The sequence below is a fragment of the Magallana gigas genome, chromosome 4, assembly GCF_963853765.1.
Source record: "Magallana gigas chromosome 4, xbMagGiga1.1, whole genome shotgun sequence".
NCBI classification, from domain to species: Eukaryota; Metazoa; Mollusca; class Bivalvia; order Ostreida; family Ostreidae; genus Magallana; species Magallana gigas.
Window position 1 is genome coordinate 10332820 of NC_088856.1, and position 17257 is coordinate 10350076.

At 35.2% G+C, this 17257-nt stretch overlaps 2 protein-coding genes across 2 annotated transcripts; one reads left to right on the forward strand and one right to left on the reverse strand.

Annotated features, from left to right (window-relative positions):
• Positions 1-1962: 1962 nt before the first annotated feature.
• On the forward strand, positions 1963-5165 carry LOC136274749 (uncharacterized). The gene is made up of 3 exons (XM_066082339.1): positions 1963-2257; positions 4443-4540; positions 4624-5165. The coding sequence occupies exons 1-3, from the start codon at positions 1963-1965 to the stop codon at positions 5131-5133; spliced, it is 903 nt and encodes a 300-aa protein (XP_065938411.1). The 3' UTR covers positions 5134-5165.
• Positions 5166-11038: 5873 nt separating this feature from the next.
• LOC105320736 (hypothetical protein) lies at positions 11039-16310 on the reverse strand. Its single transcript, XM_011418789.4, has 6 exons — positions 15211-16310; positions 14819-14934; positions 13634-13860; positions 12832-12990; positions 12230-12308; positions 11039-11805 (listed from the first exon to the last, which is right to left on the reverse strand). Exons 1-6 carry the CDS (start codon positions 15972-15974, stop codon positions 11426-11428), a joined length of 1725 nt encoding a protein of 574 aa, XP_011417091.2. The 5' UTR covers positions 15975-16310; the 3' UTR covers positions 11039-11425.
• Positions 16311-17257: the final 947 nt, after the last annotated feature.

Genomic DNA, 17257 nt, shown 5'->3' on the forward strand with positions numbered 1-17257 from the left:
GCCTCTCTGGGAAGGGTATGATAAATACCGGCGTATTTGCATTTGGATTGGTCGATACCCTTGAGTTGACTTGAAGGTTTGTGCCTTAGTAGCATTTTTAAATTTCATAATTTGATTTCTTTCCAATTGGCTGCTGAGAAACATCACCACTTTCTTTAAGTTTGGAGACACAATTGTATCTAGTATTTCCTTATTGACTCGGGAAACTTTCAATGGATTACAGAATTATGGTCTGTCCCATTTTTTCCAAGTGCATCGTTTATATTGGACCACTTTTTTTCATTCACATTTAATTGTTAGATATCCCAGTTATTGTTATCATTTTTTTCTGTATTAATTTATCATTCAAAATCCTCTTGAAACTTTCTTAAGGATTATCACCTTCAATAAAGGGAGAAAGTTGATCAGTTGAATAGTCAAAGTTATCAGAGGTTTCATCAAGAGTTTGTTATGAGTCATATTCAGGTATGTTTGCTTTTTTCTCAGCGGTCTATTGAGAATAGTTTGTGTAAATTTATTGGTTTATTGGGAGAATTATTATCCGAAGTGCGCACCGTAGATTCGGTTTTTCATTGCAGTTATTATTAGTCCCCTACCGGTTTTCACAGTAATTTAACGACACAGTCATTAATAATAATATGTAAATATAATGTTATTTAAAAGTTAATACAATGTTAACATAACTTTAAGCAAGTAATTAAGAGGCTAAATCTTGATCGTGTGTTCCTGTGGTCATAGCAAAATGTTTAAATAAGCTAGGAGGATAAAAGAAACACAGCCTCAATTGATCAATTTTTATGGTATAGGTATCCAGCGCAGAGATGGTTATTTCCCAGGCATCCCTCTCCGAAAAACCTCAATCCTTGATGATTTGCCGTTGAGTGTTATATATAGCTTCACCCACTCCATGGGGCTTTTCCTCAATTATCGATAAACATGAATACAGTTCCACCATAAGATGATATTTATATTCCTTATTTCCTAGAGGGTATTGTCACCGTGTGCAAAATACATATTTCGAGTGACATAATGTTTCTTGATTTAGTGCTAATTATTTCTAATTAGACCTTCACCGCCGGACATTAAGATGTCACCTGTTATTGAACTAATTATATATCATGAGTAATCCTTTAAATTAATTATCTATTGTGTCAAGAGTAACTCTATTTATTCACTCATGTATGTTTTACCTATAAATTGGTCGTTATCCACAATGATCGTCAGTTGGAGACTGGACCTTGTATTGTCCATGCCGACTGCATAGATCGTGTAGAAACGACAAGTTTGGATCGTTAATAAATGTTATTCGACATACCGACTTGTGAATTTCTACCGGTCGTATTTGGTGGAGAATTCCTAAAGGTAAAGATACCCAGGGCTGCCACATATACCTTGTAGTAGTCGGATCCCAGTACCTACTCACAGCAGCGAGCAATCCCCAGTCCATGGATTTCTTCTTTCCCCTAAGCCCTGCGTGGATGCATCCAGTCCGGCCGCGCTTCCCTCTACAACCGTGTGGACGCTGCGGATTAAGGCATGGATGGAACATCTGCAGGGCCATTTCATCTCAATGTTTCAAGTGCGGTAGAAAAGGACATTATGCGCGGATGTGTAGAACTCGGAACTCCGAAGCTGCCATCAACGTCGTCTCTTCTGTTACAACTCGCACTTTTGGAACACAAACAGAAGAAGTCGGGAAAAGAAAATCGGACAGAAAACAAACTCGGGATAGAGATCGCATCAAAAAGTTCAACAAAGATCGAAGAGAAAGAAACAATTTACGTGAAATGCCATTTGCAACCGTAAATGTTAATGAAATTCATAGTGAAATGATAGAAACAGAAATCGAAAAATATAGGCAGCAGGCGGCATCCAAGAAAGCAGAGGCGGACTTTTGGAAACGTAATCGAAAAACCCTCGAACGTCAAATGCTGGAAAAAGACAATACCATCAAGAAACAGAATGAAGAACTCTGTGCCCAAAAAGAAGATCTGGCGGGAGCAAGGATTAAACAAGAAGAACTTCAAGTCGCGTTGCAGACATTACAAGATAAGGTGGAAGAAATGCATTCGAAAGGAGACCAAAAAGCGTTACTCGAGAGACCAAGAGCTTCATACCGCCCTCGTACCGCATCAAAACGTCACCAAGGACAACAAAATCCTCACTATGCTTATTCGAACCATCCATGTACCGGAAGTGCCACCGGGAATGCAAGGAGCTATCGGAAACACGAGGACGTGTTTCGGGGGGCAAGAGGGTATTGTCACCGTGTGCAAAATACATATTTCGAGTGACATAATGTTTCTTGATTTAGTGCTAATTATTTCTAATTAGACCTTCACCGCCGGACATTAAGATGTCACCTGTTATTGAACTAATTATATATCATGAGTAATCCTTTAAATTAATTATCTATTGTGTCAAGAGTAACTCTATTTATTCACTCATGTATGTTTTACCTATAAATTGGTCGTTATCCACAATGATTGGACCTTGTATTGTCCATGCCGACTGCATAGATCGTGTAGAAACGACAAGTTTGGATCGTTAATAAATTATTATTCGACATACCGACTTGTGTATTTCTACCGGTCATAATAGTTCCTGATTAAATCCCTTGTGTATGTCATCTATTGAAAAAAGAAATTTTTTTTTCAAATTATCCATATAACCTTAATTCCATACAGTATACACGCTTTCAATAAATCGTGCCCTCTAGCGGAAGGGTTATCTACCTTACTTAGCGATGACGTCAAACGAGGATAAACGTAATTACGTACATATGCATGTATGAAAGAATATTATACACGACATAAATTTGCGTGAGTAATATGTTTTGCAACGTATTGTTGTAAGGAAAAATATAATAATAAATCGAAACTGTTAACATTTTCCTTGTAATTGACTAATGTAATCGATAATTACGCTCATTAAATCAATATTAGGCCTATATAATTTATAATCGATTACTAATCTACGATGTAAACAGTAGTTTTCTGCTCTATATTAATTACAGGTGTTATATTGCCGTCGATTATTTTAAAAAATGCTTTAATCACAAATGAACCAATAAATTAATTTAAAATTAATAGTACCGATGGTTTAATATCTTTAAAGCAAATATTGTTAAAAGATGTCATGACATATTAAACAGGTATACAAGAAAAAATCGTCGATGTCATGATGAGCGAGTCGCAAGTATTGGCGAATCTTACAAGCAACACCATCTGCTCAGAATGTTCCGTATTAACTTTAGATGACATCCCTGGGTCTATTCTTTCAAAAGAACCAGAAAAGTGTAAAACTTCAGAACTAGAATGGTGGATGAAATGCCGAGGATTCTCATTTAAAAAGTAGGACACAAAAGCGCAGGTGTGTAATCGGGTTTAGACATTTATCGGCGGGTACAACATTCACAGTAACGGACCCAGATCCCGGGCATTGTCACTTACTGCAGAAACAAATAAAATGTTCTCACTGTAAAACAAACAAACAAAATGCAGAAAAAAATAAAATTCATAAGGAAGATGAAAAAACAAAAAGTTCTCTTACATGTACTAAACAAGCGCAAGCCTGGAGTAGAAGTATGGTCATATTACCGGAAACTTTCTCCCATATAATGATATCTGAACATGCTAAATCATCAGGAAAAAAATACACAATATGTAGAAAAACCCATTGAAAAGGGTTATAAATTTTTTGGGTGGTTACATACATGATGTTACTTGTATGAAAGAAAACAACTCTGTACACATCAAATGTAAATGTTACCGTTCACAGAGGAAAAATGAACAGCCTCATTCTCTCTCAGTCAAACTAAATTCAAATTCTGGCTCTGTTGAGTCAGGGAAGTGCTCCTGTGTTGCTGGTATAACAGGCTTTTGCAATCACATAAAATGCTTTGCTTTACACAATTGATCATGCCCCCAAAAAATGCAGCTGACTGCATTTCCCTTAAATAAGACATGCACCCAAAAGCCTGCAGAATGGTCTAAATGTCGGACGGGTGGAATTTCTTCAGAGCCTATAATGGAGTGCCGTGTCGTGAAACCAAAATATGGCTCTCAGCCTACAGGAATAAAACCTACACTGTATCAATCAACAAGAACAGACATAGAATATCCTAATGGTTCAGATTTAGCAACAGGTTTAAAGACTTTAGGGGGGAACTTGGCATTTTTTTCTGTTTTTAATTGCAATGACACAGATGGAGTTAAGACCAGACTAGGAACAACTGTTCCAGTTGGTAGTGTTTTAAGTTATCAGCTGTCATTAACAGAGCCAAATTTTCATGTTTCTGAACATATTGATTGCACTGGTATACCAGAATCTAAGGAAAAAAAACCCAGAGGACCCAATACCATTCCCATGGGAAGAAACCTGTGAGCTTGAGGTTCCTATGGATGTCCAAGATTAATTTAAACTAAAATTAAACAATACAGAGGCAACTGAAATCGAGAAAAGTACAGGAACACAAAGTTTATCAGATAGATGGTTTAACGAACGCAGGAATAGGCTGACAGCCAGTAAATTTGGGCTTGTAATGAAAAGAAAAATAATCAAAGTTTTATTAAAAATACAGTGATTAGCAAAAAAGATCTTTCAAATGTCCCCTCTGTAAAGTACGGAACAGAAAATGAGAAAAAAGCTAAATATAAATATAAGCAGTATATGGAAAGAGCAAGGAATCCAGTACAAATCTACAGCAGTGGTCTTTTTGTAAATCCAAAAATTTGTTGGGCAGGAGCTTCTCCAGATGGAAAGGTATTTGATGCAAAGTATGGCCTAGGCTTGTTGGAAGTCAAGTGTACTTATAAGCATAGAGATATATCTGCAGTTGATGCTTGCAGTGACCCAACACTCTACTGTGAACTGAATGGCCAAGGTTTACCATGTTTGAAAAGAAACCACCACTACTACAGCCAAGTGCAAGGTCAACTAGGAATATGTGGTGCTCGCTGGTGTGACTTTGTTGTGTATACTAACAAAGGATTGATTATTGAACGCATCGCTTTTGACATACATTACTGGACAAGTATGATTAACAAATTACATGAGTTTTATGTTTCACAAATTGTCCCTGTGCTCCATCAGACTCGAAGTCTACAAAGTTGTCATTCAGATTCATCCTGAATTTGACATTGAACATTGCAGGTATAATTTGAATAAAAAATAGAAAATTTTCCTGCAATATATACACCAACAAACTGAAACAAGTATCATTTTAAATAAAATATATATCATGTTCACGAATTCGACGAAATATTTCTTGAATGTGCTTTTGATGTTCTTCGGCAGTTTTCGAGAATATAAGAACATCATCAAGATATGCGCGGTTGCGAATTTCTCACATCCCTGCAAAACAATGTTCATTAATTCCTGAAATACTGCTGGCGCATTACTTAAACCAAAAGGTATTCTATTAAACTAAAACAAACCTTTATGACATGCAAAGGCCGTCTTCTCTTTATTTTCTTCATCTAACGGCACTTGTCAATACCCGCTCTTCAAATCAGGTGTGGTAAAATGTTTTTGATTTATCTAATAGACTTAGTATCATCAATGAGTAGTAGCGGATATGATGCGGATGTAATTCAATGACCGGATATCTACACACATTTCTGAGTTCCGTCTTTCTTTCCTATCTACTAACGGAAATGACCAAGGTGACTTCGATCTGGCGATTATTTTTGCAGCTAATATTTCAGTAAAAGATTTATCAATATTTTGTCTTTTATTCAGCGGATTCTATTCCTAATAGGAGGGTGACTTCCCATTTCAATTTTCATTTTTACTGTTTAAAAAAGTTCAAACTCAGTATCATGTTTTTCAAATGAATCTTTATGGCTTGAAAGATTTCCAAAACGCAAGATTTTTATTCTTCCGAAACGTTGATCTCTTGAAAAATCTTTCGAATTGCTGGAATTATTTTTTATGCATTGATATTATTTATCTCGCTTATGTCACATCTTGCTTTTCCGATGACGAATCCTCGTTTTAATGCGTACGCTTTTTTGGAGCGATTAACAACCAAAATTGAAACTTTTCGCGTATTTCTGACTTTATCTACTGACTCTTTTATGAATAACCCTGGTTCTTCATTAATAAATTCGCAAATGTTTTGAATTTCAATAATATTCCCAGATTTTCTTTGAAAATTTGGGCTTAATTTAGCATGACAGACTACTACTGTTTGTGGTTTAATTAAGGTTTTTATTTGTTCTCACCAAAGATGAAATATGACAACCTTCTTGTAATTTCACATATGTTTTTACAATTCTCTAACACCCCAAATCAAAGTATATCCTTACTTAATTCATTCTTAGCCAAACTCTGCCTAAAATGACATATTAAGCCCTCCCGCTACATAAAATTATGAGACACTGGAAGTCCATTCGTTTTAAAGGAAAGACTAACTTTACCTACAACTGAATGTGTTTCCATTTGCAGCTTGTAAATAAGGTTTTTGATTTTGTAGATGTAAGTCAATAAGAGGAATAAAATGTCTTTTTAAAAAGTTTATTTGGTACAGGTCCTGATAGTATGGAGGATTGTATAGTGGCTCTCCGTAAAAAGTGCCGTCGAGTATCTTTTATATGGTAATATACATAACACCAATTTACTAACAGAACAAATTGGTGATCAAGTAAACAAATTCTGTAAGAAATTGTGCTAATAAATTCTATTATGATTTGTGATAAAATCCTGGAAATACACAAATACAAAAATTTCTATGTAGTCTTTAATTTAACGTCACGGTCTTATTCAAAAGTTAAAATAATGTCAGCAAATTTTTTTTAACAATGTTCAGTTGTCGTTCCTGTATCGGCTTCACTAAAAAGATGAACCTCCTGGTTTTATTTACAATCTTCTTAATCATAACAAGTCGCTTACCACTTCGGAAAAGTTTTATATACTTTCACATCCAGATCAGATTAAAGGTAAATGTACTTAATCTGAAATACATTGTAAAAGGTCAATATATTCTATCGTAAACACATTGTAAAGTGATCAATTTGTTCATTATTATCAGATTAAAATCAGTGTCTCAAACTCTATAGGTTTACACACTTTATTTTGTACCAAGAAAAGGAATTGGTAGTTTTCTTCTACCTTTCCAGATGAGCATGGAGGACTATCGATAATAGTACATCTGAGATTGTCTGGTAACATAATTAGATTCAAATAAGCGATCATTTGGATATAAACATGCATCTGTAGGATAGCTTAGTACCATATTGTAATGAACATTCTTGATGTTGTTTTTACCTGAGATAGTGGGCGAAGTTTTAAAAAATTGGGGGGGGGGGGGGCGGTGGGTACAGATAACCCACACTTTAAACAATAAAAAACACGCCAATCTATGATACAAGGGATTAAAAATAGGCATTGTTCTACTCTTGCATGCTTATTTTGCAAACAAAACAACATGTAGAACCTCATATTTACTGCTGTTTTTATCTTTAGTAAACAGATTTGGTCAATTTTGGGGAAAATAAGCCAGTTCAAAAAATGTTTTTTCCTCAAATGTACAAAATGGTTGCACATGCACCTTATAGAAATGTATGGCGGGCAATGCCATTTACGAGTAGTTTCAGCTTTAACAATTTTAAAAATAAAAAATATAATTCGAAAAATTAAAGCTCAAAAAGTGTAAAGGAAACATTAAATTGTAAATTACTTCTTGTAATTTATTGAGGTTCACTTTCATTTACTTCAGGTACCATGTTATGTCTATTTTACTTTCGTTTGTTTGTTATCCTTATTTTGTTTTTCATTTTTGAGTGAATTAAAAGTGAATGCAGTAGTGTTTAAACACAATTGAATAAGTGAATTTTTTTAACAGTGATGTTATTGTCTCTCAAATGGCAGCAGATATTAGTAAGGACTTACTTTTAAATCTTATAAACATAATGATTTCATAACTGGAAACATGTGTAAATCAAAGTACTGAAAGTACTGTTAGACGGCGGCGTCGTTTGAAAGTGGCATATTACATGTAACAATGAGTGATGTATGATAATTATTTTTGTCGAAAACCGCGGCCAGTATCGCATACATGTACTTATACTTAACGCTTACTCGCACAACTGGTCGTGAGTTTCCTACATGGATAATTCTGTGGAAATCGTAGCTGTGATCTCACTCTACACTTTACAAATGCTGTGTCTCTTGGTCGTCATCTTTTGGGAATAACCCAAAGATTTATCACAGGAGTCTTTGTCGTATAGAAATTTGTATCTATATTTTGTATCAATATGTTTGTATCTATATCAGTTGACATTAAAACCCCGTTTGAATGGTTGCCACCACATATTGAATGAATAAATCAAATCCAAAGCGATTTCATCACAGTACGCCCAATTATTTGATTGTTTAAAGAAGGGGGAATTTTGGTTTTTTCCCTTTTGACCTTTGGGTTGACCCCGCAAAGGGGAACAACTTTTGAAAAGTGTGGATTGGACTATTGTGCTTTAAATATATTGTAGATTTCTCAAAGTAACGAGAACAAATAAAGCTTTGGTATGATAAAATACTTATTTTTACTAACTAATTGGGCATACATATAGTATGTTAATTGTCCCTTTCGGCAGCATTTTCCCTCATTTTCTTCACGGGGAAAAAGTTGCAGTCTTGTGGATCATCACATTTGCTTTTTTTCCTCATAGTCAGTTAATACATTTAGGTGTAAAGAAAACGGAATGGGTTTACAAGAACCTGTTTGATAAAACTGGTATTGCTTTTGGAATGCACGTCATTATGAAACAGAAGAGTAAATCAATATTTTATCTTCGACTTTAGTGGATTATTTCCATTTGCTCACATCGAAAGTGAATGAAAATTTAAAAAAATATCATACCACATTCGGTCGCGGCAGTTTCATTAATCAACGTTTTAAACATTTGTTCTATTGTATTTAGCTATAGATTTATTCAAATCATTTGAATGAATTCGGGAAAGTCACAGGTATATTTAATCGCTTCTCAGTACACTTTAACACGCATAAATTACTTGCTTCATTATACTTTTCTAGTAATCTTACAACAAATATTAATTAATTATACAAAATAAGTTTTTAAAAACACCAAAACAAACAAATTTCAAGTTGAACACACGTTTTTCTCACCGTACAGCTGTGTATATAAAGATGATGGGGGATAAGATGGCGCAACTGCCCTTTTGGTTTAGTCGTAAAATACAATTTCAAATTTAGCATTTTTTCAATTAGATATATTTGATGTTATTATACAAGTTTACAAAATGGTAATTTCTAACTATATTCAGTTTGAAATATTTCAAAAAGATAAGAAAAAAATAATAAATCTTTAAGTTTTGGTGGTATCGAACCCACAACCTAAAAACCCAAATTCTATAAAGTTTCCTAATGGCTGGTGCTCTAACCACTGAGCCATTTCATTCACAACAAAGTGTGTTGTTTAAATGCTATATGAGACTATGACCACGAATTTACGGACTTGTATTATATTTCTAAAACGTTCAATTGTTGAGCTACAAAATGACATTTTTGAACTGTAGTGGGTCATCTCTCCACATTTTTGTTGACTAAAATCGGTTCAAATTCCATTAAACCACATTTAGACTGTAAAAAAAAATATTGAGCTCAGACCCACACTATGAAAGAAAATGCATTGAAGTTATAAAAATTACACGATTAGGAGGTTTTGACACACATACGCCAGTTTAAATCAATATATTGCAAGTATTTGAAATATTTAAAGATTACAGCCCGATGTTACATTAAATATACATTGTTTTTAATTATTTTTTTTTAAAAAGTATCAGATTTAATGATATTTTAATTTTGCCGTATCTAATCATTCCTCATGTGGGCATTTTACACGCCTTATTCATCCCATCTTCTTTGATTTTATTCTTTGCATCTACTAGACAATAGATCTAGGGTTCGCAAATCCCGGCAATATTTTCGATATGGAATATCGCATGTTTTTTCTCACAAAAAAGCTAGTGTTTGCTGCAAATTAGAGATACACGAGCTGACACGCCGTGAAATCCATATGACGTTTTACAACATATGTAAAAAAAAAAATCTGAACTAAAAATCTTTGAAACATCGTCAAATGTAGTTTATAAACATTTAAAATGGCGACTCGATTTGCACGTGAATTTTACAATCCGACGTCGATTAGCGTGTTTGAGAGAAAGTCAGCAGCAAGTAAAGCGTCAACATCTGCAGTAAATATTATCTAATGAATATTGAGGTGCCTGTAATAAAATTAATGTTTCTACAGACTGAGTGAGGTACAAAATAAGGTACATTGTAAATCACAGGTCAGTCGAAAATTTAACACATTTGTATCGTAAATTTAAAGTTTTTTGTGTGTTTGAAAACACATGCACACTTGTAGAAGAAACTGTGCCATTGATCGGTTGAAGTTCAATAAAATGTAATTTATGTAATATTCATTGTCAGTATCTGTTGTGAATTCCTTGGAATAAGCTACAACAACAAAAAATATACTGCTCAACTAAAACTAATGCGTTGAAAATGGCTGAATTTATCGATGAAGCATAATTTCTGAAATATGAAATGGCAAACCAGTTTAAACAGTGTGTTTCTGACAATTATTTATATCATGAAAAAACAAGAAGCAATTATTGTGAGATCTCTTGACCAATTATCGCAGTGATATAGTTTATGCAGTCCTGATACAGAGTTTAACGTCAAAACTGGCAGCTGGTGCTTATATTATTAATACCGCGTAAGCAGATACTAGGGTAACGGCTCATTTAAAATAAAACACAATTTCATACATTATTTAAATGAATGTACAAAATAATTAGCAGCTATAAAACATGAAATATCTGATAAGATTAAAATTAGTTCTCATACTGAAATTGACACGTAGATAAAACATTGTCTGTATAACACTGCATACATGTACCTAACAGAGTTATCGTTCGTTATCCGCTAGGGTCCCCGTGAGAAATACTCTTCCGGTCAGGACCGTAGCAATAGACCGTGGCTATTTATAGCCACCGTCTAAAAATCAAATACTTTTAGCCATAACATCATTTAATTTAAAGTAACTATTAGTCATCGACAGTTTTATCTCATGTTTCAATGTTTAAATCTTGCACATGAATACCGTGCCAATAGCTTCAACTTCATATTCTAAAAACAGAGTAATCAAATAACATGACTGAGTAATCGAACTACACGACTTTGTTTAATTATCTGGCACACTTTTTATGGAATCAAACGCAAACGAAATATGTTTGTCGCCATTCATTAACCCCTTTTTTGTACATACAGTTTTATGTTTACTACAATGAATTATTAAGACAGCCTATTGACTAATATCGACTAATGTACACTACTTACAAACTAAATCATATCTCAATGTCACTGTGTAAATTAAGGAGTTCATAGCGATCAATGCCCTCAGTTCTTCTCGTGGTCCCCCGACAGGTGCCTGCTCAGACTGTGAAACGACTCGGCCTCACTCAGTTGGTCCTCCTCGTCGTCGATAAACTTTAATGCGTCGAAAATATCTTTCTTTTCTCCAGCCGCCGCTTTCCCAGCAATGTCGGTCTCTTTGTTGCCAGACTTCGTGTTAAACTCAAGAACAGGCTGTGTCAGAGAAAGGTCCGAAAATATGGCTCCAAATCGTTTGCTGTCCCCACTGCCGGGCCGTTTGGTCTTCTCTTTGCTTACAGAAGCCGGTTTACGCTTACTTGGTTCTGTTACATCTGAGGGACCAAGCTGAGGATGCAATGACAATCGCTCGTGTAGCTCTCTCAGAAACACGTCTGCTGCTATACCTTAATCCCAAAATATAAACCACTATTTAACACCATGTTTGGGATATTTCGAATCTGATTTGCTCTGTACGAAGTTATCTTTTGTCCTTCTGATTTTCTCATTATGGTGCCTACAACTTTAACCAATGCAAACTCATGTGATCCGAACTTGATACGGGTCTGATATTTTGTTAAGGTGAGGGTTAGGGTTTTAGGACAAAGTTAGTCAGCGCTGATCAGTGACTAAATGTTTGAACTTACTCCCCGTCGAGACAGTGTTTCGCAAGCAAAGTATTCTATGTCTTTTCTTTTTTTATTTATCATTTGCTACGAATTTTTCAGGTCTGTTAATAAAAATTCTCTGTCAGGAATAGTATATTTTTGTGTAAAACTTTAATTTTATTTACCGCCTAAAAGACTTTTTTATAAAAGAAAAATTTCAAACCTGATGATCCACTGTCGAGACACATTGCGTTAGTCACGGCGTTCAAAATGATGTCTCCTAAAATCTGTCTATGGAGATGCTACAACAAATTAAAACAATGTGAGATATCATCATAATATTCGATGGCATTATTTAAGGTATAAGGCCCTCATGTTTGCTACTAATATTATTTATATTAAATCTAAAATATGGATAATAGCAAACACTTTCAGTCATAGAATTATCGGTGGAATTAAAAGAAATTGGGCAGGGAGGTTGACTTGTGTGAACAATTAAAAGAGTACCCCCTCTAGATCTGAAAAAAGCACATTTTTAGAAATGCAGCAAGAATGCGAATAAGGAGGAAATTGAACATATCTGCTCGACAATTTAATACTTTGCATGCAACCTCGATCCCGACGTAAATGGTTATTTCCGTTATGCACCTAGCTATGACTCTAACAAAGGCGTTGTACAATGTACTACATCACGCTGCAAGGGGGATACAAGGAATAAAACGTATAATAATTTTTATAATTTTGTGGTGGAGAACTTATGAAATACACTACAATTCGGAAACATCAATTGATGGTGATTCCACATTATTAGTGTACCGTCCTTACCACGTCCTTTGCCCTCTGCAGGAGCGTGATGACGGAGGCGATCTGGTCCTCCATCGCCAGCAGACGACTACACTCGATCTCAACCGCCTCCAGCTGGAACTGGGAGGAAGTCATGTGTTTACGACAGGAAGCCAGGTCAGACCGAAGTCGCTCGATTTCCTAAGGATTAAAAACATTCAGAAAGGTTTTTTTAATTCGAAGTTCCAAGATGAATCAAAGTTCCTGCCTAATGCAATATTTATCTTGTATTTAGATACATATAATATATATGTGCAAGTTTTTATTATGCAACTCAATTATACGTACAACACGTCAACTGACGCCCTTTTATACGTTATCGCAAATGATGATAGCTGTCAAGAATTCTTACAGTTTCCAGAACTAACTGTGAATATGAACACATTTATTATTTTGCTATTTTCCAGCGCTTAAAATTTATATTGCAATTATAAAAACTCTTCACGGTTGATAACAGCCGGTTTAACTTTCACATTGGGGTATTATACAATGTATTATACTTGTAATATTTCAGCTACCCCGAAAAACGTTGGACGTATGTAAAAGATGTTGATGTACATACTATCAATTCAATGTAGTTGCTGATATGTGGCTCTACAGAAAATTTAATAATTATATGATAATGTATATTCATTTATATTTGACCTCTTTTAAATTCCCTAACACATCTTACGTTAAATATTTATGATTCTATGAAACGATTGGGAAAATGGGGCAAAATAGATCACAGCGAAAATTACTGAATCTACGATACACTGATCCTATGCGTAGTTCGGGAGATCACCTGAGATTGGTCCCGATTGATTTGCGACAGAGAGTTCACGTCCTCCTGTAGTCGGATGAGGAGCTTCCGCTCTGGGCGTGGGGACGGACCATTGCTGCCATCTGGTGGGGACCCCCCACATCCGGTACTGCGACTGTCCAGGCTGATGGAGTCGATGTCTCGCAGTAAGTCGGTCATATTGGAGAGACCCGCACGGCGCCTCTCGCACGTAGAATTCTCTCCATCGCCTTAAATTTTTTTTACATATAACAAAATTGATGGATAAGCGATCATTATCTGCCTTTGTTGAATGAAATTTGTTTGAGACAAATGCACTTCTTGAGACCTGATTTATGTAAAAACTTCTTTTACAAGATACCGGTATCAACTTCAATTTCTGGAAGATATTTAATGCACACGTGGAAAAAATTAAATCTGAACATTTTGAAAGATATCTGTCTTTAAATGCTTTTGGCGTAAAATTGTTTTTTAAAATTGATAAAATGAAACAAATTGTTAAAAGAAGAAATCTTTCATCAACGTTTAAATGGCATAATCCAGTGCTAGTATTTATGTGGGAATAAGCATACATAGAAAACTTAACTTTGGGCAGGAATTCAAGTAAAAGCATAACCGTACCCAGGGTAATTCGAGTATTGGTCAACTTAAACAATTACAGTTTTCAACATTTACCCGATCTGTGTAATAAACTTTATTGTGTGTCATACATTTTAGACAAGTTTTAATCAGGAAAAAAAATTGATAACGAACAGAGCGTTAGTACATACTAGTTAAATGTTTTGGTAAATCTAATTAATTTTTTTTACATGTTTTGCAAATAGGGAATCAATTTGTTAAGTAAACAAATACTCTTTATATTTTTATTATGTATGATTTATCTTGCGACATACTAGTAACATTTTGATTCAATATTGTAATTAAAAAGGATTGAAAACCGAAACAAAAGAATAAATTGATTAACCAAGGAATTTATTTCTTTTAATTTATTTTATGTATATATCTGCCATCTTTTCTACAGTATTACTTAATAAATAAATCACTTTAATAAATAAATAATAAATCACTTTAAGAAATGAATTTGGATTGCAATTTGCAATTGCAGTTGAATATTATTATTGTGCAGAAATTAATGTGTCCCAAGTTTTAGTTCTCTCTTACAGCTATTAGTAACATTTAAATAATAACCTTCGTATCCAAGCGCCATAGAGTCCAGTGGTAGACTCTCGGACATATCGGACAGCGTGTTGAAACCCGAGGACAGACTGGCCTGGTCATTGCCTCGGTCCTCGCCTTTCTGAGCTCTGTCAATCAATGTTAGAATTCTTTTAATATGTAAATGTAAATTGAAAGTTTCGACGGTTCAACTGCACAATTTCTTTAATTAAAAGTTGCAGTCTTCACTGTTTATTTTTTCTATGAATTTTCTAGGAAGCTAAATATTATTTTTCTTTTTTTTTACATTATATAACAGGTGGTTTTTTTAAAAAAAAAATAACTTATTTCAGGAATTACTAAATACATGTAGGCTAAATATAAATACATGGAAATATTATCAGGAAATGAATAAAACCCCATACCGCGCTGAAGATTCATCATCAGAATTAAATGGTGTAATTTTTCCAAGACTTTCCAAATCCCGGACTTTTGTTAAACAGTGCTTCAAGTTTTCTCGAATTCGTTCGTACACACGTAACATGTCCTCCAACCTCTTGTTACTCTGAAAGTTTTTTTCTTGAAGTGTACATATTTCTCTGTCAGCGTCAAACAGATCATGCTGGAGTTTATTGTTCACCGTTAATAAATCCCGTACTTCATTCTCGCGGATTTCCCGGAGATGGTTCAACTCCGTAGCAAGAATCTGGAGCGACCTGCTATCGCCATGTTGGTCAAAATACGACAGATCCCAGGGACACGACTGACGTTTGTCCGCCTTCACTTCCTGTTGGAGCCGCTTGTCGTATCTCTCCGTTTTCGCGACTCGCTTTGACATTTGCATCGCTGTTTCCCTGGTAACCCCATCTCCGGAGCGATTTTCCCCGTAAAACGCCGATACGATATTCCTCCTGGAAAACAGAGGTTCCGGCTCATCTCCGTAAGTAGCCGCTGCACTTCGGCTTATACCAATATAGGAACGACGAAGGACATTTTCCCGAGACTGCTCACTGTTTTGGAAGGAGATATCCTCGATGATTCCTCGGATGTTATTGGCGAGTAGTTTGAGTTCGGTTGTACTCCTGTGTCGGGTGGACGCTTGTTTCCGGTGACGTCCAGAACGAGGCGCTTTCTTGGCCGTGACGGGGGACAGTTGTAAGGTGCGGGGACGTGGCGGTTTCTGGTCCATTGTACGCGAAATACTAAAATGTTTACAAATCAAGACAGAAACACATTCTACGTTTTAATTCCATCCACTTCCTGACTTGAAAAACAAGATAACGGATACAAGGTTTTCAGATATATATATTTTTTTAAAAGCTCCCAAGTATCGCATTACAAAGATAATTTAAGCTCGACTCGGAATATTGAAATTTGAATGGAAGAAATCCAAGTCGATATGAAGCAGTTTCAATGATATTTTGTTCAGATGAGGCGACCCCCTGTCTTGAGATGATAAGGATAAGAAAATCCTTATCCATGCCCGTTACTCGTGTAAGCTAGCCGATACGCTCTGTACAGCATCATCAGTCGAGTTACAGCCATGAATGAAGTGCGCGTTATGTTTTATCTTTTTCCCTCCTCATATATTTATGATCAATGTATAATTCTTATCATATATTTTTAACAGAAACCACCCTTTTATCTTAGTATCAAGCAAAATGTTTTTTCTTTTTACTATTTTTTAACATATTACTATCTTTGTCGTAAAATATATTTATTAGACGATGACTCAAACTGATTTAAGTGTCCCCGTTTTTCCTGTAAGAAAAAATGGTGAAACTCTGATTCTAATGCCTATATATAAAAATGCTAATCCACCATAGTCTTAATTATTATGTTTTTAACCTTACAAATTACCTGCCGTTCTTTTTGAACACCTGTTTACAAGACAGCTGCCAGATTACTAATAACCTGGTGTTATCTGCTCTCAGTCAGAAAACTGTAGATCAGCGAGTTACAAGGCGCCTTATCAATGGATACACGGGCGAAAAACATCCCAGGGCTTCAGCTCATTAACAGATAGAGACTCCATTCTGATCCCTACCGAAAAAATACCAATGGTGCAGGTTTACTCAACCATAAATCTCTCTCTCTCTCTCTCTCTCTCTCTCTCTCTCTCTCTCTCTCTCTCTCTCTCTCTCTCTCTCTCTCTCTCTCAGTAAAAGTCACGTAGTGTCGTAGTGTTACCTCCCCCCCTTTCCCTGAGAATTCAAACGTTAAAAAAAAATCCATAATAAAATTGCCGAAAATAGGTCTCGGTACCTTTTTGGCTATAACAAAATTATTTTTCGACCCCCATCCCCCCCCCCCCCCCCCCAATAAAAATGTTCTTGGTTCTGCGCATCTATACATCAAATACATTATTAGCAAGTCTAAGTTATTTCTTTGATTAACAAAAAACAACAACAATATGCTGAAAAATATCAGTGAAACGTTATATTCAGTGGGTTAGTAGGAGGGTTTTTTTTA

Bases quoted from the DNA above. Each gene is read 5' to 3' on its own strand.
- LOC136274749 (XM_066082339.1), top strand. From the start codon at position 1,963: ATGAAGAACTCTGTGCCCAAAAAGAAGATCTGGCGGGAGCAAGGATTA. The intron at 2,258-4,442 runs GTATTGTCACCG...TAAACAATACAG, and splicing joins GTGTTTCGGGGGGCAAGAGG to AGGCAACTGAAATCGAGAAA. The intron at 4,541-4,623 runs GTAATGAAAAGA...CCCTCTGTAAAG, and splicing joins CAGCCAGTAAATTTGGGCTT to TACGGAACAGAAAATGAGAA.
- LOC105320736 (XM_011418789.4), bottom strand. From the start codon at position 15,974: ATGGACCAGAAACCGCCACGTCCCCGCACCTTACAACTGTCCCCCGTC. The intron at 13,861-14,818 runs GTTATTATTTAA...AAAAAATTTAAG, and splicing joins TATGGCGCTTGGATACGAAG to GCGATGGAGAGAATTCTACG. The intron at 12,309-12,831 runs GTAAGGACGGTA...AATTTGTTGTAG, and splicing joins TGCAGAGGGCAAAGGACGTG to CATCTCCATAGACAGATTTT.